General features: G+C 39.1%; 3 protein-coding genes and 1 long non-coding RNA gene across 4 annotated transcripts; all 4 read left to right on the top strand.

Annotated features, from left to right (window-relative positions):
* The first annotated feature begins 1,134 nt into the window (after positions 1 to 1,134).
* Positions 1,135 to 2,321, top strand: LOC113755192. The gene is made up of 2 exons (XM_027299250.1): positions 1,135 to 2,075; positions 2,159 to 2,321. The coding sequence occupies exons 1-2, from the start codon at positions 1,135 to 1,137 to the stop codon at positions 2,319 to 2,321; spliced, it is 1,104 nt and encodes a 367-aa protein (XP_027155051.1).
* Positions 2,322 to 7,250: 4,929 nt separating this feature from the next.
* On the top strand, positions 7,251 to 8,854 carry LOC113755191. The gene is made up of 3 exons (XR_003465599.1): positions 7,251 to 7,624; positions 8,275 to 8,362; positions 8,455 to 8,854. It is a non-coding gene; the product is annotated as an uncharacterized LOC113755191 (long non-coding RNA).
* Positions 8,855 to 12,752: 3,898 nt separating this feature from the next.
* Positions 12,753 to 16,991, top strand: LOC113755190 (vetispiradiene synthase 2-like). Its single transcript, XM_027299249.1, has 7 exons — positions 12,753 to 12,916; positions 13,360 to 13,633; positions 13,724 to 14,096; positions 14,527 to 14,745; positions 15,397 to 15,535; positions 15,927 to 16,172; positions 16,695 to 16,991. Exons 3-7 carry the CDS (start codon positions 13,990 to 13,992, stop codon positions 16,989 to 16,991), a joined length of 1,008 nt encoding a protein of 335 aa, XP_027155050.1. The 5' UTR covers positions 12,753 to 12,916; positions 13,360 to 13,633; positions 13,724 to 13,989.
* LOC113755189 (viridiflorene synthase-like) lies at positions 12,797 to 13,965 on the top strand. Its single transcript, XM_027299248.1, has 3 exons — positions 12,797 to 12,916; positions 13,360 to 13,633; positions 13,724 to 13,965. Exons 1-3 carry the CDS (start codon positions 12,797 to 12,799, stop codon positions 13,963 to 13,965), a joined length of 636 nt encoding a protein of 211 aa, XP_027155049.1.
* Positions 16,992 to 22,193: the final 5,202 nt, after the last annotated feature.

Raw genomic sequence — 22,193 nt, forward strand, 5'->3', positions numbered from 1 at the left:
GTAATTGAATCCGTAATTGTTCGTTATCTCTATTTTAGTAGCAACTGGCATAATCGGATTTGTGTCAGGGGAATATTTGATCTAACTTAAACAAGCCCTCGTAGCGTGTTTGTTAGTTAGGATTGGGCCTTTCTAATTATTAATGCAACCTAGAAATTAAATCCTACGGTCGTACCTGGGGTTGTTTTTGGGTTAGAGAAATAGCTAACGGTCACGTACTTAGTGCTATCGATAAAATTAAGGAAGGGGTTTTGGTTTTGTTTATCGCGTGCATGACATAAAGTGTGGGATTTATTTTTTGCAATCAATGATCAGATGCTGAACGCATTTCTGAAAGTATACCGCTTGGCTAGAGGTTCCTCTTAGTTACTTCTTTTAATTAATTATTTTCTGCATTTAATTTGTTTAATTGGCATTTGATACCAAAACGCCCCTCCATTAATCTTGATTTGAAATGAAACAAAATATCTTGCTAGTCCCTGAGGAGACGACCATGCTTACCATTGTCTACTAGTTAGGGAATTCGGTTAAATAATTTATTCAGGTATATCGGATTAAGCAAACTCTTCGGGAACAGGGTGAATCAAGTAACTCATTGCATACCTAGAGTCCCTGCTCCAGTACTCGAATTGATTACTGATTTTAGGTGGTAGTTAGGATTTATTTATTATTATTATTGCACAGGTTCGGCACCTGTCAATTTTTGACGCCGTTGCCGGGGACTGGCATCTGAATTATTTGTTTCTTTTTGAATTCAGTTTTCTGTTTTACTTAGTTAGTTTTTTTTATTTTATTTTTCTTGGTATTTTTGCTAGTTTATGCCTCGTTCCTCTCGCACAGGTGAATTGATATACGATCCTGAGGTTGAGAAGGCAGCGCGTAGGCGAAGACAAGAAACCAAGAGACGAAAAGAAGGGCACTTATCTTTTGCAGTTTTCTGTTTTACTTAGTTAGTTTTTTTTATTTTATTTTTCTTGGTATTTTTGCTAGTTTATGCCTCGTTCCTCTCGCACAGGTGAATTGATATACGATCCTGAGGTTGAGAAGGCAGCGCGTAGGCGAAGACAAGAAACCAAGAGACGAAAAGAAGGGCACTTATCTTTTGCAAATGAGTCAGTAGAAGACGAATTTAGCATGGCCAACACCCAGACATTAAGGGAGCTGGCTACCCCAGACCTGACTCATCAGCCATTGTGCATCACGTTCCCAACTCTGGCTGAAAATACTTCTTTCGAGCTGAAATCGGGGTTGATTCAGTTCCTGCCTTCGTTCCATGGTCTTTCTGGTGAAGAACCCCACAAACATGTCAAGGAATTCGAAGTAGTTTGCTCTAGCATGAAACCTCCTGGGGTCACTGAGGAGCAAATAAGACTGAGAGCCTTCCCCTTCTCTCTCAAGGATGCAGCGAAGGATTGGTTATACTACCTACCTGCAGGTAGTATCACCACGTGGGCACAATTGAAAAAGAAATTCCTGGAAAAAATTTTTCCCGCATCCCGGGCTGCGAGTTTGAGGAAGGAGATTTGCAGCATCAAGCAGTACTTCGGGGAATCCTTGTACGACTATTGGGAAAGGTTCAACAAGTTGTGCACTAGATGTCCACAACATCAAATTAGTGAACAATTGTTGATTCAGTATTTCTATGAAGGGCTCCAGTCAACTGACAGGAGTATTATTGACGCTGCGAGTGGAGGAGCCCTGGCAAATAAAACACCGAGAGAGGCATGGGAGCTCATTGAAGCCATGGCAGAGAACTCTCAGCAGTTTGGCTACCGTGAGAGTAACCCCCCTCGAAGGGTTAACGAGGTAGAGACGTCATCCATCCAGCAGCAACTATCAGAGTTGACGTCAGCTGTTAGGCAATTGGCCATGAGGGACATGCCGCGAGCGAAAGTATGTGGAATCTGCACGAGTATGGAACACTGTACGGATACGTGCCCCATTCTGCAAGAGGACGGGGCGGAACAGGTAAATATGGCCGGAGGCGTGCCCACGCCCCGCAGGCAGTATGACCCGTATTCCAACACGTACAACCCGGGCTGGAGGGACCATCCCAATCTCAATTATGGGAACAGGTAACAAAGTTCATTCCCGAATCGTCTACCAGGATTCCACCAGCCTTGGCAACCAAAATCTCAACTCTCATCCTCCAATTCAGGAAGCTCCTTGGAGGACCTAGTCAAAAGCCTGGCCACGACTACTACTCAGCTTCAACAGGAGATCAGATCCTTGGCAGCAAGTACCGCGCAGCTCCAGTAGGACACCAAAGCGAAAAAGAAGGACCAAGAAGCTCGAATAAGCCAATTGGCAACTGCCATTAACCGCTTGGAGTCCCACGTTTATGGGAAACTGCCATCGCAACCCGAGGTAAATTCCAAGAATGTAAGTGCTATGACGCTGAGGAGTGGCAAGGATCTGGAAGGGCCTAAAGTGAGAAATTCAAAAAGCAAAAGTGAGGAGGAGATAGAAAAGGAAATTGAGGAGGAAGGACGTGTTCGTGAGAATCCTAAGGTAACCTCCACCCCTCCACTCACTACTAACTCTAACTTACCCCCTTTTCCTTGCAGGTTGGAAAAAACAAAGAAGGTAGAGAAGGAAAAAGAGCTTTTGGATGTGTTCAGGAAAGTAGAGATTAACATCCCCTTACTGGATGCAATCAAGCAGATACCGAAATATGCCAAATTTTTGAAGGACTTGTGCACCCACAAGAGGAAGTTAAGGGGAGATGAACGAGTGACGGTGGGAGAAAACGTGTCAGCCATGCTCCAAAGGAAACTCCCACCAAAATGTGGAGACCCAGGTATGTTCACCATTCCCTGCAAGATAGGAGGTGCCTCGATTAGGAAGGCAATGTTGGATTTAGGGGCGTCAATCAATGTAATGCCTAAAACAATTTATACGTCCCTTAATCTTGGTCCATTAAAAGGCACAGGCATTATAATCCAACTTGCAGACCGTACCAATGCTTACCCAGAAGGGTTAGTTGAAAATGTTTTGGTGCAGGTCAATGAGTTAGTTTTTCCTGCAGATTTCTATGTCCTAGACATGGGGGATGAAAGGGCACTAAATCCGTCTCCTATTTTGTTAGGTAGGCCATTTTTAAGCACTGTTAGGACGAAAATAGATGTAAATGAGGGTACTTTGTCGATGGAGTTTGATGGAGAAATTGTAAATTTTAATATTTTTGATGCGATGAAGTACCCAGATGAGACTAACTCTGTTTATGCTTTAAGTGTTGTTGAGCCCATTGTACAGGAAATATTTGAATTGGATGGGGTTGATGCACTGGCAGTGGCATTAGCCAAACATCTTGAGTTGGGAGCAACTCCTGATGTAGAATTGAGTGATGAGTTATACCGGGCTGTTGGAGCACTGCATTCGCTCCCACCAATTTCTCCAAGGTATGAGCTTACTTCTGTCTTTGTACCAGAAACTCAGGCAAGATTGTTGCCGTCTATTGTGCAGGCACCTGAATTGGAGCTCAAACCTCTCCCAAAGCATCTGAAGTATGTTTTTCTCGGGGACAAGGAAACACTGCCAGTCATCATATCTGCACACCTATCACCAAGGCAAGAAGACAACCTGATTCGTCTTCTTCGAGATCATAAGGAGGCGATTGGGTGGAGTGTAGCAGATATCAAAGGAATTAGCCCCTCCTTATGCATGCATCGGATCCGACTCGAGGATGATGCAAAGCCAGTTAGACAAGCGCAACGGAGATTGAACCCACTAATGATGGAAGTGGTGAAGAAGGAGATACTTAAACTCCTAGAGGTGGGGATCATCTTCGCAATCTCAGATAGTCCTTGGGTGAGCCCCGTGCAAGTAGTCCCGAAAAAGGCGGGAGTAACTGTTGAGGAGAACCAAGAGGGTGAGATGGTCCCGGTGAGGAAACCCACAGGATGGCGCCAATGCATTGATTACCGGCGTCTGAATGCTGTGACGAAGAAGGATCACTTCCCTCTACCTTTTATTGATCAGATGATAGAAAGGTTAGCTGGCCGTGTCTATTATTGTTTTCTTGACGGTTTCTCTGGTTATTTTCAGATCGCAATAGCACCAGAGGATCAGGAGAAAACTACCTTCACCTGCCCCTTTGGTACATTTGCCTACCGGAGGATGCCTTTCGGCCTCTGCAACGCCCCAGCAACTTTTCAGAGGTGTATGGTAAGTATATTTTCTGAGTACGTAGAAAAGATTATTGAGGTGTTTATGGATGATTTTATTGTGTATGGGGATAGTTTTGATGAATGCCTGGATAATCTAGCTTTAATTTTGAAGAGATGCATTGAGACAAATTTAGTTCTAAATTGGAAAAAATGTCATTTCATGGTGGATCATGGCATTATTTTAGGGCATGTAGTTTCGGCCAGGGGTATAGAAATAGATAAAGCAAAGGTCGATATTATTTGTGCTTTGCCTTACCCCGTAAGTGTACGGGAGGTGCGTTCCTTTTTGGGTCATGCAGGGTTCTACAGGAGATTCATCAAAGATTTCTCCAAAATTGGAGCGCCCCTGTTCAAACTACTACAGAATGATGTAATATTTGACTTCACCGAGGAGTGCAAGGTGGCATTTGACAAGTTGAGGGAGTCATTGACATCACCACCTGTTATTTAGCCTCCAGACTGGAGCCTCCCATTTGAGATAATGTGTGGCGCGAGTGACTATGCAGTGGGAGCGGTGCTGGGGCAACGGATTGGCAGAGCTGCTCATGCAATCTACTATGCATTTAAAGCGTTGAATGGAGCTCAACTCAACTACTCTACAACAGAGAAAGAATTGCTAGCTGTGGTTTTTGCACTAGAAAAATTTAGACCTTACTTGTTGGTGCAAAAGAAATAGTTTTTCTGATCATGCAGCCTTGAGATATTTGATGACAAAAAAAGATGCTAAACCAAGGCTCATCAGATGGATCCTGCTTCTTCAAGAGTTCAACTTGGAGATTAAGGATAAAAGTGGGCAGAAAACTTAGTCGCTGATCACTTGAGCCGCCTGCTTGCTCATAAGGAGGAGCCACCATTGAGGGAGGCATTTCCAGAGAACAACTACTTGCTATTAACTCGTCTGTACCCTGGTATGCTGATTTAGTAAATTTCTTAGTGACCAATCAACTGCCGGCAGGATGTCAAAGGCTAAGAGAGACAGGTTGAAGAGTGATGCTAAATATTACATTGGGACGACCCGTACCTTGGGAGACAATGTTCGGATCAAGTGCTCAGGAGGTGTGTAAATGCAGTGAATTTCACTCTATTTTGAATTTCTGTCATTCATTTGCATGTGGGGGGCATTTTGGGCCCAAGCGAACAGCTCGCAAAGTGTTAGAGAGTGGCTTTTACTGGCCTTCCCTTTTTAAAGATTCGTATTTATTTTGCAAATCCTGTGATAGGTGTCAAAGGGTGGGGAATATTTTTCGTAGGGACCAAATGCTTCAAACCCCCATGTTGTTTGTTGAAATTTTTGATGTTTGGGGGATAGATTTTATGGGTCCTTTTCCCTCGTCTTTTGGTTTCCTATACATTTTACTTGCTGTAGATTATGTCTCTAAATGGGTGGAAGCCAAAGCCACCCGTACTAATGATTCTAGAGTGGTTGCAGAGTTCTTAAAATCTAATATCTTTGTCCGTTTTGGAATGCCAAGAGCTGTGGTTAGTGATAGAGGGACACATTTCTGCAACAAGACTATCACTGCCTTGTTTCGAAAATACGGTGTACTCCATAAGGTATCCACACCGTATCACCCGCAGGCAAACGGTCAGGCCGAAGTGTCAAACAGGGAAATCAAGTCGATCTTGGAGAAGATGGTGCGTCCGGATAGAAAGGATTGGAGTTTAAAGCTAGAAGATGCACTGTGGGCGTACAGAATCGCGTATAAGACGCCGATTGGGATGTCTCCCTATAGACTTGTCTTCGGTAAGGCTTGCTATCTCCCCGTGGAGTTCGAACACAAGGCGTTTTGGGCAGTGAAACAGTGTAACATGGGATTAGACGAAGCAGGGGTCCAAAGGAAATTGCAGCTACAAGAGTTAGAGGAGATAAAAAATGAAGCGTATGAGAATGCCACGATCAATAAGGAAAAGAGTAAAATTTTTCATGATTAACAGGTTTCCAGAAAATCTTTTGTAGTGAGACAAAAAGTCCTCCTGTATCACTCGAGGCTTAAACTTTTTCCTGATAAGTTGCGTTCTCGTTGGATTGGTCCATTTGTCGTTTCTAATGTGTTTCATTATGGTGCAGTGGAGATCTAAAGTTTAAAAACGGAGAAAAAGTTCGTGGTGAATGGCCATCGTCTCAAGCCTTATTAAGAGGGATTCGCTGTTGAAGAAGTAGAAGTTGTACACCTCCAAAATCCACTTTATCTTGCTTGAGGGTTTTGGCCATGTCTAGCCAAAGACATTAAAGAAAAGCGCTACTTGGGAGGCAACCCAAGACTATTTGTTTCAGTTTTCATGCATTTTTGAAGTTTTAGTTAGGTGTTGGTATCAATTAATAGTTTGATGTTTGGTGGCAGGAAATTAGTAGTTAGACGTGCCCACGCCAGGTGGTCACGCCTGAGAGAAAGAAATTTTCGTTCAGGATCTGCGGACTCTATAGCAGTTAGACGTGCCCACGCTAGGTGGTCACGCTAACGGATCGAGAATTTTCGACAGATAGTCAAAAATCTAGGGGCAGTTAGGCGTGCCCACGCCTTAGCCAGAGGTTCCTTGAAAAAAAAAATAAAAAAAATCGTAGCCCTACTTCTTCTTTTCTTCCTTTTTCTTTCTTTCTTCTTCTTCTTTCTTTTCTTTCTTCTTCTTTCCTTTCCTCTGCTTGGACCGCCGCCGCTCCCCACCTGGCCGCACGCCGCCATTGCTGTCCGCCGCACTCTCCAGCGGCTCGACATTATCTAGCTGCGCACAGGCTGACCAAACGGCGCTCGCGCGCCGCACGACAGCACCAGCAGCCAGCGTGCGCGACCAAGGCGCGCGACCCAGCTGAGCCAGCAGCGGCAGCCCAGTCAGCCCTTTCTGTACGCGCGACCAGAGCAGCAGCCACTAGGGATGTTAGTGAGCCGAGCTACTCGCGAGCTACTCGCGAGTAGCTCGGTCAACAACTCGACTCGAACTCGGGTTGACCGAGTTCGAGTCGAGTTTCGAGTAACTCGACTCCAAATCGAGTCGAGTTTCGAGTCGTATTTCCCGGGCTCGTGGCTCGTCGAGTAGCTCGACGAGCCGGAGTTAATTAAATAAAAAAAGGAAGAACAGACTTCTTCCTTCTGTGTGCGACTTTCTTCTCTGTTCGAAGAAAGCCTAACAAAAAAATTCACTTCACCAGCCGGCAGCCACTGACTGATTTAGATCTACACCCTCACTCCGTTCGTCGCCGACGCCGTTGCTCGCCGCATCTGTGAGACTCCATCGCCATTGCCATCGCCATCGCCTTAACAAGTCCCAAGTCCCAAGTCCCAGGTCCCAAATCGAAGCTGCTCTCTGCCTCTCCGGCCTCCGCCAGTCCGCCGCGCTCTACGTCTCCTGTCGGCTGTGTCCTGCCGTGCTGGTTCATCGTTGCCGAGTGTCGAAGACGAAGCACCAAGATCTCACTAGTTCATTGCTGGTTCATCACTGCTCATCTCTGGCTCACTTAGGTAAGTGCTCCTCTGTTTTTGGCTCTGTGTCTCTGGCATTAAAATGGGCCAAGATCGACTAGGAAACTTGTTATCCGTAAACCATGCAAACCATGCTGCTTAAAGTTAAGAGCATTGATTATTTTTGCTTTGATAGTTGTGAGTGTTAACACAACAGTGAGATGGATGCTGATCTTGAAATGGCTAGGCATGTTGTATATGTCCACCAGAACAAAGAGTCTCCTGCTCTTGGATTTACTCCACTTGAACCATCTGTCCTGCGGTAACATTAAACCTTGTACTTTTGGTTTAAAACTGGACATTTGCTAGTAATAGTATGCGTCATATGAGGCATCTGCGGATTTCTAAGTACTTCAATTCTGTGGGCGCTCAAGAAGCGCCAAATACCTGATGCAGATTTAGGAATCGTGCAATATTTATGTAAATAATTTTAATTTGTGCTCTTAAAAAAATCAGACTTAGGATAATGGTGTGCAAAAATATAGCTAAGACTGACTTCAAAATCCTTTGTGTTATGATTTGACCAACTAGGTGTGATGAATTTGCCCAAATTCGGATTTGAGCAACCTCACATGCTTATTCTTTTTCTTTTTCTGCTCCTTCTTAGACTGTTTTGGATGTCTTACTACCTTCATGCCTTCTGAATCCAGTCGGGCAGAATCTTTGTCAAGAAAATGCAAAGTGGCACTAGACATTCAACGAGTTGCTCAAGATTAGAAGGCAATGTCGAAGGAGTTGGTAAGCTAAATGTATAATATGTTGGGCAGTTTTTTTGAGGTGATATGCTGGTACTAATGAATGTTTATATTCACTTTATGGGTAAATTGTAGGTATGGCAATTAGTCCTCCCGAGGTATCTTCTATCCTGCGATCATCTGCTCATGATTCAACTACTCCATTCACGTTGGATACCCCTGTTTTCATAAGTAATGATACAACAACAGCTGGAGTTCAAGTATTTGCTCTTCAAATATTTTTCTGACATGTTCTTGTTTAAAGCAGCTTTCTTTAGTTAGTAATTAGTGATATTTGTGGGGAAAAGGAATTTCTGGATAGATCTTGGCATTGGTTTCTGAATTGAGCTTGTGGTAGTTGGGATATTGTGGCTGTTTGAGATAATTGTTTGTCTCTCAATTTGGTGGCTCAGCTCATCAATCATCATTATCTTAATTCCTTGCAGAACATTTATCTTTTGCTTTAAAATGATTTTATGAGCTTCGCATTTGTCCATTTCTGTATTGAGCAAGAAAGCTGAATTCTCAATATAGTTGCATTCGACCTTTTTATATAAAACATTTGTAGGAGAACCTTCACTAAATGGTCAACAATTTCATGATATCATGGGGTTGCTGGCCTCTTGCAGTTGATTGAGCCTAGCCACTATCATGCTTGTTCAGGATTTCAACTTTCTTCGCTGATTCTGATAATCTGTAATTAAGTATCACATTCATAATTGGTGTTCAAACTGACTTCATTGCCAATTCTCTTATTGCATTTACTCAAATATATGAACACTTAACAGAATAGCTGGTCTTAGAGTGCAGAAATAAATAGATCGTTTCTGTTTCTCGCAAATAAAAATTTTGGATGAAGTAGCAAAAAAGAATGGTACTGAAGTGGGTATGTATTGAGTTAAATTCTCACTGTCTCTGATTCTAATGTCTATACATGCTAGGCCTATTGAAAGACATTAGAATCACCTTATAAATAAGAGTGCATTATAAATAAGTTACTCTTGCCTTTAACTTGAAATTTAGTTAAATATCACCTTATGTAAAAGCTTAAGTTGTCCATTTGATCACTGAACCACTTCACCATTTGTGAATTCCTTGGGTTATTGTTATATTGAAAGTGCCAAGTGCTGTATAGTTGATTTGTGAAGATGCAAAACGTCACCTTTGATCTGGTTTTTTGGTCAAATCGAGTCAAAAAGCTTGATAAGGCTCGACTTGATAAGGCTCGATTAAAGATCGAGCCTTATCGAGTCGAGTCTCGAGCCTAAGGAAATTCTTCGAGTCGATCTTCGAGTATCGATTTTTCGGGCTCGATCGAGCTCGAGTCGAGCTCGAGCTTCTATGTGTATGAGTCGAGTCGAGCTCGAGTATAGCGATACTCGAGCTCGACTTGGCTCGATTACATCTCTAGCAGCCACAGTCCGTGCGCGCAGCCCGCCCCTCTCGCGCAAGCTCGCAGTTCGCGCAGCCTCCAGTACTCAGACGCCGCAAGTCTCCTCCGCGGCCAGCGCGCGACTTCCCTCTCTCTCTGCGCAGCCAGCGCGCGGAAGCTACAGCACCAGCAGCCAGGCTGCGCGCCGCCGTGCGCGCTGACCACCAGCCGCAGTTCCAGCTCCTTAGCTCCACCGTGTGCGGATCCGGCGCCTCCTTCACCAGCCAAGCTCAGCAAGTAGCCGCAGCAGCAGCCGGACGCCTTTTTGCGTTTCAGTCACTCGCGTGAGGTCCACGCACGTCGCCTCTGCCCCTCCACTGTACCTGTTGTTGTGGCCGAAACACCTCCGGTGATCTCTTTCTTTATTTTTATGTCACTAATTAGTTGAGGACAGGATTTTATTTTCGTAGTTGAGGCCAGATTCTTTTTAATTGCTAGCTGAGGACAGATATTTTGTGCTTGATTTTGGGTGCTGTGCTATATCCGTGGGTGATTGCTAACTAATTGTCAAATTTTGTGCTCAATCAGTGATAGTTGGGGAGAATTTTTACCCTGGTTGCCTGTTTAATTAGTTTTTGGGGGAATTTTGCTGCGTTTGTCCAATTAAGTGAATTTTGGGTTGATTTGGTAGTATCGGAAAGTATTTTGCTGATTCACAGGATTAATTAGTTTTTGGGTGAGTTTATTGTCTGTTTTTGCACTCGTCTGTGATTGGGAGCTGTGACTGGGAATCACTTGCTTTGTTGGCTGTTTGTTGACATATTTTTGAACACCTTTACCTAGCCTTTGCCTTGCCCTTTGATCTCAAATGACTAAGCCAAAAACCAAAGGCAAGAATAAGCCTTCTACTTCTACCCCTCAGCCTACGGTCCCCTTAGGGGGACCTGCCCCATCGACTGGGCCTGGAGGGCCCCGTACCCGCCTTGGACAGAATAGGGAGGTTCATATCTCCTCTCCGGCCCATTTTGGCGGTCACTTGACCTTCACCCGGGCTGCCGACAAGGAGCGGTATGCCTCGTCTTGCACAAGGAAGATAATTCCTTGTAAATACATCCATGGCCCTACACTTGATATGTTGAACCTTAGGAATGAGGTCACACAGCACTTGACTGACGTAGGCTGGACCCGCTATGCTTCTATCATTTTACCTGCTGGTGAAGGAGGCGCCGGATCCGCACACGGTGGAGCTAAGGAGCTGGAACTGCGGCTGGTGGTCCCCGGCAACGGTGCCAAAAATTGACAGGTGCCGAACCTGTGCAATAATAATAACAAATAAATCCTAACTACCACCTAAAACAGTCAGTAATCAATTCGAGTACTGGAGCAGGGACTCTAAGTGTGCAATGGGTTACTTGATTTACCCTGTTCCCGAAGAGTTTGCTTAATCCGATATACCTGAATTAATTATTTAACCGAATTCCCTAACTAGTAGACAGTGGTAAGCAGGGTCGTCTCCTCAGGGACTAGCAAGATATTTTGTTTCTTTTCAAATCAAGATTAATGGGGGGTGGTTTTGGTATCAAATGCCAATTAAACAAATTAAATGCAGAAAATAATTAATTAAAAGAAGTAACTAAGAGAAACTCTAGCCAAGGGTATACTTCAGAAATGGTTCATGCACTGATCATTGATGTAAAAATAATCCCAACATTTATTAATAGATTGGTTATAGTTGTCATGCACGCGATAAACAACCAACCCTTCCTTAATTTATCGATAGCTAAGGTACGACCGTTAGCTATTTCTCTAACCCAAAACAACCCCAGGTACGACTGTAGGATTTAATTTCTAGGTTGCATTAATAATTAGAAAGGCCCAATCCTAACTAACAAACACGCTACGAGGGCTTGTTTAAGTTAGATCAAATATTCCCCTGACACAAATTCGATTATGCCAGTTGCTACTAAAATAGAGATAACGAACAATTACGGATTCAATTACCCCTATATAGCAAAATAGCCTATGTGAATAATTAATTATTGCGCACTAATCAATCATACCCAAGACTATATCAATTAAAATCTGGGAACATATGAATATCAATTAATGAAGAAAATAATTAAAAACGGTTTAGATCTCACAGTGAATGCCGAACCAAATTGTCAGTTGTCCCTTTGACTAGAATTAGAAAATTAGCCCTCCATTAATGGAGGACAAACCGTGCGTGGAAAACTGAGAAAGGTTGTCGAATCGGGACTTTTGTTGCTTTTTCCCAAGTTGCTTATGCAGACATGCGAGAATTTCTTTTTCTTCCTTCTTTAATTTCGGTCAACCCAGATTGAAAGACAACTCAAAGTTCCACAATTGCGGCTAGCTTTTTTTTTTCCTTCCTTTGTTCTCACAAGGCACACGAGAGATTGCTTTAATTGATTCCTTCCATTAAATCAATTCAGGGGAGAATAGAGTTTACTCCAGTCAACCGGAGATGGAAACAAAAGCAATACTCAGTCAACAATGGAGACCCTTGTCTCCTCTGATGCCGCCTCTCCCTCTTTCGTTTTTCTAAAAAAACTTGAAAACAAAACGTAAGAAGGGAATAAAATCCTAAGCCTCCCTACGGAAGTCTAAATACTTCCCTCCGTTTGTGTCCGACCGTTTTGGGAGGGGATTTTTTCCACAATTAAAACAAGACTTCCTCCAATAAAAATAAAAATAAAATAAAATCTATTACAATTAGATTTCTTCATCTCTCAAGCGGGCCCCACGTATGACAAATCCTCTAGATTTTGATTTTAGGCACTTTTCAGCATCTAGTCCTGCAATTTGACACCAAAATAAAAATATCAGTAGAATCCACTCAATTACTGGAAATATTTAATCGAATGAAAGTGCATTAATGCCCAAAATACCCCCTAAAATGCACCCTATCACGTAGCCCTTAATGTGTAATTTACTCGAGTTCCTGGGTCTATAAATACGCACTTGGATTCCTCTGGCTGATCATCAAGGTGGTCAGAATTGATAACACTGGTTAAGCTCAAGTTTCTCCCAATTTGCCCCAACAAAATGGCCTCAGCTGAAACTGCTGGCCTCTTAAACAATCAGCGTGAGATCGTCCGCCAATTAGCAGACTTCCCTGAAAACATTTGGGCTGATCGTATCGCTTCATTTACTCTGGATAAGCAGGTTATTTTTCCTTTTCCTAAGGGAAAAGTAAGTTGCATATATACTTGGATCAAAAGATGATTTATGTGGCAAATTTGTTTGCAAAACGTTCTTATTTGATCCCTTTGTAATTGATGCCATCAACGCGGATATGATTATGCCTTCATGAAATGTCTAGTTTCATACATATATGTACATAATGTTTCTGGGAGTACTAGAGTTATATTTCCTTTCCTATTACCACAACTTGACAATGACCTCTTATTTTGTTTTCCCTGTAATTACTTGAGTTCTTGGCTCTAAATGTATTAAAATTCCTCAACTTTAGTCTCCGTTGCATTCCACACCAAGCTTTATAAGTAAGCATTTGTTCAATACTGTTTACTTGCTAAGAATTCTGGGTTTCATAAGAAACTTTGGGAGGTTTATTTGACAAACTCAATGAAGAAATATTTTCATTTCAGGGATATGAAATGTATGCCAAAGAAATTGAAATGTTAAAGGAAGAAGTGATGAGCATGCTTTTGGAAACTGAAAAACCCATGATGGAAAAATTCCATCTTATAGACAAAATTGAACGGCTTGGCATCTCGCATCATTTCGAGGACAAGATTGAGCAGCAGCTACAAGAACTTTTTTATACTTATCCCAACTTTCAGGAGCATCCAGAGTGTGATTTATTGACTGCAGCACTTCAATTCCGACTATTCAGGCAACATGGTTTTAATATCTCTTGTGGTACACAACTTTCTTGCTAAATTCATTGCTTCAAAAGTTTGAACTAAATTAAACTATATAGAAAAAGCAATAAATAGTTTTCCCATACAGGCATCTTGGACCAATTCATTGATGATAATGGTAAGTTTAAGGAATCCTTATGTGAAGACATAAGGGGTCTGCTAAGTCTGTATGAAGCTGCTCACATCAGAACAAATGGAGACAAAATTTTAGAAGAAGCCCTTGCTTTCACAACCACTCATCTGACACTCGGAGTTCCCCACTTGGGCTCTACTCCTGCTAAACAAGTGAAACATGCTCTTGAACAGCCATTGCATAAGGGCATCCCATGATATGAGGCTTATTGCTACATCTCCATGTATGAAAAAGATGAATCTAATAACAAATTGCTGCTAAGGCTTGCCAAATTGGATTACCACTTGTTGCAGATATTATATCAACAAGAACTTTCAGAGATAATCAGGTATTCCATTGAGGCCCCAGTTCCCCAATTTAAGATTTGTTCGCAACATTAACTCCACAGGTTTATATAATATAATCTTTGGTGCATTTTTAGGTTCAATTGGAGTTTTTAGGACAGTACAATAACAGCAGTTTCCTGAAAAACCAGCATATCCTTTTTTTTTGGTTGATTTGAAACCTTTAAATGAGTATTTTCTCTATAAATTTCATGGAGCGGTAATTAAGTTTTAATTACCTTCATTTTAAGAATTACAGGAATTTTATGATAAACTACCAAAAGGGATAGTTGATTTAACAATCACTCTTTTCCAATATCTATCCCAAGTAAAACGTCAAATGCCTTTGCATATTCCCATATTTTTTGTTAGACAGCTACATTAATCAGTGTACAACTTCCTTTTTCTTTTTTGATTAAATTCATGACGATACAGGTGGGGGAAGGACTTGGACATTGTAACAAAAGTTCCATATGCAAGGGACAGAATTGTGGAATGCTACTTTTGGGCTGTTGGAACCTATTATGAGCCTCAGTACTCTCTTGCTCGAATGACATTCGCAAAAGCAATAGTTTTTTGTGGAATGATTGATGACACGTATGATGCTTATGGCACTCTAGATGAACTCCAAATTTTCACGGAATCTATAGAACGGTAAGCATATACCTACTTCTATTTTGTCATATTGGTTAAGGTGTTTGCTCAAACTTCTTGTGCTTTCATGTCTTGTTAAAAGAGGAAAAATTAGGACCGTTCCAGTCCAGAATAATTGTAGTTTAAAATATCAACATGACAAAAAGACTGCAAACTGAAAAGGAAGGGAAAAAAAATCACTTGATCGGCTGCCCAATTAGGAGCAGCAAATTAAAGAAATCATTACAGAATATTAGATTAATTTTCTGTAGCTCATACAATATGTATTGGTCCATGAAAACATTGAAATCGAATTAGAGATTGACAGAACCGTGAAAATCTTAATTGATATATTGTGGTTTGTGTGTTCAGAATAGGTGGCTTCCTTCCCCTCTCCATATTCTGTACAGTGGTTTCAACGTAGCAAGCAACCCTAAAAATTAGACTACTATTGTTTTAGTGAGACGGATGGACCTGACCTAAGATAGCTGTATTTGACCTCCAATTACGTAACCTAAATTAACCTTACATCGTTGCAAGTTCAAATCAAGTGGCTGTCCAATCATGGGGCAGCAAATTAAAGAAACCATTACAAGAGCATTAAATAAATTTTCTCTAGATCGATGCTGCATAACGATTTGCAGTGACATAGGAAGTTTTCTTTGCTTGCAGGTGGGATGGCAATGGGATTGATCAACTCTCAGACTACTTGAAGGCAGCCTACACGATGCTTTTAAATTTTAATAAGGAGCTTGAGGAAGATTTAGCTAAAAAGCGAAGAACCTTTGCATTCGACAAGTATATAGAAGAAGTATGGTACCACGTTGCTAAAGAATTGAACTCTTTTAATTCTATGGGCTGTGTTAAAATACACCTTGGTTTGCACCTTAATTCTTCTCAAGTGTCCCCGCTACCAATTGATGAAGAAAAAATTATTTTTTTAGCACTATTATATATATCGATTGTTGCGCTGAAAAAACATAGTGAAGTTTTACCGATATACCTATTAGTCGAAATTCAAACACTTTATACTACAAAAGTTCAGTGCATGTTGTATGATAAAGCCTAGATTAAGACGTTCTAAAGCTCTTGATGCAGTAAACCAATAGAAGTTATCATTATACTTTTCATTGAAATTTTAAATACCCTGATGGAGCATATTACTAATCCAATATTTTCATCCATTCATTTGTTTTAATCAGTGGAAACAATACATGAGGACAAGCTTCACTCAGTCGAAGTGGTTTCTTACAAACAAATTACCATCTTTTGCTGATTACTTGAGCAATGGCATGATCACCAGCTCATACTATTTACTGCCATCAGCAGCTTTCTTGGGCGTGGATGGTGCCTCGGAGGATGTTATTAAGTGGATGTCAACTAATCCAAAACTCTTTGTTGCTTTGACAACACATGCCAGATTGACTAACGATGTTGGCAGTCACAAGGTTTGAATTTGTTGTGGCATTTAATCGGCTAACAAGAATTAGATTAAGCCAACTAGCAGAATTTCCAAAAAACAAAGGAAAACAATAGAATTTCCGAAATGGATTAACTCACTGATATAGTGTGACGATATGATCACATTTCTTCAAGTCTTCTTAGTTGTTTTGCCAACTTTATAACGAAATATGTACATATAGTAATCAAACTTGTATCTGCATTGCGCAATTGTCGTAGTATCATCTCATGATTATACTTGCTTCTAGATCTTCTTAATTTTCACTGCAAAATCTCGCATAAAATACTCACACGCATTGAGATTCGATATGCTTTTCGTCAATATAGTGAAAAATAGTTCTATTCATTTTGTATGCAATAATTGATTTATCAATGTTTAGTAACCTTTAATACATTATATGAGTAGTTCTGGCTTAATCAAATCTTTTCGGTCACACTTTATAATATATAGTTCCCATATTTTACGTATGTCAAAAATTTTGATCTATTTAAACTCTTTGCATTTCAAGTTTGAGAAAGAAAGAGGCAGTGGCACAGCAATTGAATGCTACATGAAAGATTATAATGTGTCGGAGGAAGAGGCAATGAAGAAGCTTGAAGAGATGTATGAGGATACTTGGAAGATCATGAACGAGGAATGCTTAAGGCCTACTACCATTCCAAGAGAAATTCTCAAAGTGATTCTCAATCTAGCACGAACTTGCGAAGTTGTTTACAAGCACCGTGGAGATGGATTCACTGATCAACGTAGAATTGAAGCCCATATAAAGGCAACGATTATGGATTCCATATCTGTTTGCGGATGACAATATTGGTTACGTTACAAGTTTCCATGGAATTGGCCCTATCAATGCCTTATGAATTCTGGAGTGTTTTTTTTTTTCCCCTGTTTTGTGTGTACTATTGTTAGTGTAAAATAAAAGTCGAAAAACATCAATGGTCAGTATTAAAATCTTGGGGTTTTACCACACTGGCAGAAAGGGTGATCGAATCTCCTTTTTTTTTTCTTTTCGTTTCCCCTCCTCTAGTTGGGGTTGTGTATCAAAACAAATATGCGCTGAATAATGGTTTCAAGATTGGAAATTCTTGCTATATTTCTTTTTACTTATTTATGAAATATATGTGTGAGTAATGCTAAATCTACACGTCCTTTTTGCTTGGGATGATCGCTATTAAAGCTATACATTAGTTCTTCTCTCCCCCGGCCCATCCATAGTTTTTATGTACAGTAATTGTGATGACTTAACCTCCTAGCAATAATAAAACAATAATTTTGAATAAAGTTTTTTTTAAGAATTTGCTTATATTATTATATCATGTCACGCTATATCTATTTGTGTTTATGTCTATGATAATGTACATGCATCCAACCGACCAGTGAAATATTTTAATATCAAGTATAAAATTTTGAAATGAACTTATTTTAACCTTACTATGACATAGGCACCTCACACACCCCAAGATCAACCCTTTTAAATTAAGACTCTAGTGCGACTTGTTAGTACAAAAATCACTCAACGGAAAGTCCAAGGCCAACTAACTTCTAGTGAGAGCGAGAAGGCATGAGCAATTCTATTAACTCAAACTATTCGGACTGTTTGCCCTATTACTAACATAGGACTTCGGCATATAAGACCAACTGACCAATTCCTAAACAAACTTTATTTCGAAAACTTAGGATCAATTCTTATCCTAATTAAGTAATCAAATAACAAATTCAATTCTGAAACTACTAAAATTTTAATAGTTTTTTTTTTGTCAACATAATGGTGTCAGTATGAAGATGATAGTGCTCTCCAATTTGAGGGGATGTGTTTATCCTTCTTTTTGGGTATGTTTAAAAATGTTGTGATAGTGAGTTTCTTCGTTTTAGAAATATCCTCGGCTGGATCTTCTAATGCCCAACATTACTTCCAAGACTTCATGAGATACGTGAAAGTTGATAATGTGTGTGATTCATTAGAGTCTCTACTATGTTAGTAATAAGTAAAAGTTAGAAATCTTAATGAGAGGAAGTAGATAAATTAAATTCCTTTAATTTATCATTCATTAACTTAATCAACTAACTTATAACTTATAAATCAAGACTAGCTTCTAGTAAAGTGATGAGATTCTATCATACACTAAATTTTAATAAACCTAAATACCCCATTTTCTATAGGTATACAGATCGTTTATAGAGTACATGAATATTAGATGTCGATCTCACAGGAAGACTATCAATTACCGACTGTTTTTTAACTCTTTTTATTATTTAGACTATCACAACTGCAAGAGATTAAATCTATACTACAAACATAAAATCAAAGTAATAAAACTAATAATAGAAATCTCCTAGGGCTATAGAATTCCTCGCTATTCTTGCAAGTGAAATCACCAGTTAATTAAATGTTATTATTTTGGCTAATTATGACGTAATTTCCTAATGTATATGAAACTTACTCTCGTAGTGAATCAATTATACTTATAGTTAAACTATACCTACTCTCGTGATTATGAAACTAACTACAAATTTGATAAGTGTGTATTTTGTGCATTTTAAGCATGTTTTATTATTTAGTTCTGGTGTGGTTTATATCTTTTTATAGCTAAATAACTAAGTTTCTAGTAAAGATTGACATTTTGTGGTTTAAGTATTAAAAATTGTATTTCTATGGATTAAAGTGGTGGAAATTTCATGTTTTTGTAGGTTTAATTATTCAATCATCAAATGGAGTGAGTTGAGAAAATAATTGGATAATTTTTGATGATTTAAAAGGTTTTAAAGAGAATATGAAGTGAAAAGAGGAAAAGCAATTAATTATAAAAGAGGAAAAGTTAGACAACTTTGACACCTATTGATATTTCGACTATATTGACGGGTATTTTACATACGTACAAGTTAAAAAACCGAATTACACCCGTTCACTGCAAGTATACAGGTCAACTAGTAGTTTAGGGTATATATCGGGTCGATCCCACGAGGAAGAGTGAACAATTACCGGTATTACTAAGCTTCTCTATTATTTAGACTATCAATGAATTATAACAAATTTAACCTGCTGAGATTATACAAAATAACAAATGAAAGCTCCTTAGATTATGGTATCCCTAACTACTCATGCAAGTGCTATATTTGGATAATTGAATACTACTATCTAGGTTAGTTATGGTATAATTTCCTCATGCATATAAAACCTACTTTCGTAGTGAATCAATTATACTCATAACTAATCCACACCTATTTTCATGGTTGTGAAATTAACTACAAGTTCATTTCTTCAGTGAAATTACATGAAATTAATCACTTAAAACCACATAGATGCACCTCTACTTTCGCGAGTGTACTCCCTATGTTTAGCACTTCTTGAACCAGTGTTAAATCTCAATTTTCATTGCAGAAACAACACCTTAGATAATCACAATTAATGGTACCAGATTAATCATGATTTCAAGAGCCAAAGTGCTAAATAACTTGTTCAAATACTAGCAATCAAATAGCCAAATAATAAACACTAACAATCATAGGAAGTTCAACCAAACCCAAGGCATAAACTTTAGAAACAAATAATAAACATAAATTCCAGAACTTGCATAATAACCATAGTTAAGAATCCAATACAAAAGATAAAGAATTGGAGTAGAGATAACCCATGTCACTTGAGCTTCAACTCCTCCTTGTTCATCTCCATCTTCATCCTAATCTAGCTATTATACAAGAATGGATTAACTACACTTACTACACTAAGGAAATGAAAGAACTACATATCTGCACTTCAAGTTCTCTCCCGTATGATAATTGCTTCTCCCAAATGTCTCTGCATATAAACTACTCCAAAGCTCCACTTTTCCAAGTCAAATTCCACCTTTTGATTCCCAAATCTAAACTTTGTTAGGATAGTCAATAACAAAGGTTTTTGACTTGAAAATAAGCCACCTTTCTTGCCCTTTTGTCTTCTGAAGCATGTGCACCGAATTCCCTTGCAACTTATAGCTGGAAAGTAGTCTGAACACAAGAGAAATGGCTGAGCAAAATTGCAGAATTTCGGCTACAAAACGCGGCATAAACTCGCGTTTTGTATACTCGCGTTTTCAACTTGGCCTTGCTTCAACTGCATTTTTCTCTATGATAAAGGCCGAACTGGATTTTATGCAAAACACAAAAGTTGTAGCTCTTTGAGTTAGCTTTCCAATGCTTCAAAAATCATTCAATTTTTAGTTTTGTAGCCTGAGATATGGTCGAAATACTACCACTTGGTCAAACCCCTGTTCAATTTCCGACCACAGAATGCAACTTCTGTATTCCGACATTTTGTCCATGAAAACAGAAGAATTAGATTTCGATGTCATCATACCAATTGTAGGTCTCTTTCTTAGATTTAAAACGGTATAAAGATCATCTCAATCCGATAAATGTAGCTCCAGATATAGTCAAAATACCAAAGAGTGTCAAAACTGTCTTGAGTTGCATTTCCTCACTTAAACGTTTTTCACTTCATTTCTCTTTTTTACTACTTGAATTCATCACCAATTATCTACTTTTCACTTCATTTGACATCCTTTGGTGATTGGATCATTAACCTGCAAGAAAATGAAGTTTTTACTATTAAAATCAATAGAAATGCCATATTAGCCACTTTTACAAAAGTTGTATATTTTTACCAAAACCTAGTTATTTTAGTTATAAAACTAAATAATCAAACCAAAATTAACTAATAAAATGTATTTAAAAATACGTAAATAAACTCTTATCATATATCTTGAGATACAAGTATCAGATTGAGGTGATTCTTAAACCATTTTGAATATTTGAGATAGATCTACACTTATTGTGAGACCTCAAAGTCCATTTTAGTCATTTTCATTGTCAAAATATTGAAATACAGAAGTGTAATTTTGTTGTCGAAAGTTGAAACACAGTTTTGACCAATCAAGGGTACTTTGGTCATTTCTTTGTATATAGAGTTCCAAATTAGATGATTTTTGAGGATTGGAAAGCTAGCTCAAAAGGTTACAACTTTCGTGTTTTGCAAAAGAACTGTTTTAGCCTCCATCATTGAGAAAATATCAGTTGAAATGGTGTTAAATTCATAGAAGTGAAAATGTGAGCTCTAAATACGTGGCATCAGGTCACGTATTCATGAGGTCACATATTCTCTCCTATTTTCTAAACTTGTTCATCAACTTACCTTACTTTCACACAACTTTTCCAGCTCAATTCCATCTAATAATTTTGGTTGTATCTACTCAAGAAGAGTATAGAAACTTAGAGAAACAACCTTTGGAGATTTCAAGAGCCAAATTTGCCAATTAAAAACAACTCATTTTTGGCTTAAATTCCTCTTAGGGTCATTGAAGAGCTTGTTTGTAAACTTTGGAAGGCTTCACTAGTTTTTTTTAGTTCATTAGTTTAGTTCATTAGCTTAGGTAGGCTGTTGTAGTTTTATTTTATCTTGTATCATGCTAAGCACGAATGATGATGGAGGTTTGAAGATGGAGAAGATGTTGCTCACATGTGACTAGGGGTTCCATCTCTTCAACTCTTTAACTTTTGTATTTGAATCTTATGTTTAGTTATAATACAAGTATGGTCTTTTCTTTCACGTTTTTCATGTTTTACTAAAGTTTATGCTTAGAGTTATGGATGAACTTTCTATATCTTGTTAGTGATATTTACTTAGTTATTTGATGATATTATTTTGAACAAGATATTTATCAGTTTTGCTTATCTAATCATGATTAATTGGTCATTAATTGTGATAATCTTAAGGTGTTAAGTTTGTAATAAGAATTGGAATTTAACACTAATTCAAGGAAGTAATAAACTTAGGGAGTTTACTCATGAAAGTAGATGTGCACCTTTGTGGTTTTAGTGACTTGTTTCATGTAATTTCATAGAAGAAATGAGCTTGTAAGTTAATTTCATTACCACGAGAGTAGGTACAGCTTAGCTACAAGTATAGTTGATTCACTGTGAGAGTAAATTTCACATACATTAGGAAATTACACCATAACTAGCCAAGATAATA

The sequence above is a fragment of the Coffea eugenioides genome, unplaced genomic scaffold, assembly GCF_003713205.1.
Source record: "Coffea eugenioides isolate CCC68of unplaced genomic scaffold, Ceug_1.0 ScVebR1_1297;HRSCAF=2123, whole genome shotgun sequence".
Taxonomy (NCBI): Eukaryota; Viridiplantae; Streptophyta; class Magnoliopsida; order Gentianales; family Rubiaceae; genus Coffea; species Coffea eugenioides.

Bases quoted from the DNA above. Each gene is read 5' to 3' on its own strand.
- LOC113755192 (XM_027299250.1), top strand. From the start codon at position 1,135: ATGGCCAACACCCAGACATTAAGGGAGCTGGCTACCCCAGACCTGACT. The intron at 2,076-2,158 runs GTAACAAAGTTC...CCTCCAATTCAG, and splicing joins AATCTCAATTATGGGAACAG to GAAGCTCCTTGGAGGACCTA.
- LOC113755189 (XM_027299248.1), top strand. From the start codon at position 12,797: ATGGCCTCAGCTGAAACTGCTGGCCTCTTAAACAATCAGCGTGAGATC. The intron at 12,917-13,359 runs GTTATTTTTCCT...TTTTCATTTCAG, and splicing joins CATTTACTCTGGATAAGCAG to GGATATGAAATGTATGCCAA. The intron at 13,634-13,723 runs GTACACAACTTT...TTTCCCATACAG, and splicing joins TGGTTTTAATATCTCTTGTG to GCATCTTGGACCAATTCATT.
- LOC113755190 (XM_027299249.1), top strand. From the start codon at position 13,990: ATGTATGAAAAAGATGAATCTAATAACAAATTGCTGCTAAGGCTTGCC. The intron at 14,097-14,526 runs GTATTCCATTGA...ATGACGATACAG, and splicing joins GAACTTTCAGAGATAATCAG to GTGGGGGAAGGACTTGGACA. The intron at 14,746-15,396 runs GTAAGCATATAC...CTTTGCTTGCAG, and splicing joins TTCACGGAATCTATAGAACG to GTGGGATGGCAATGGGATTG.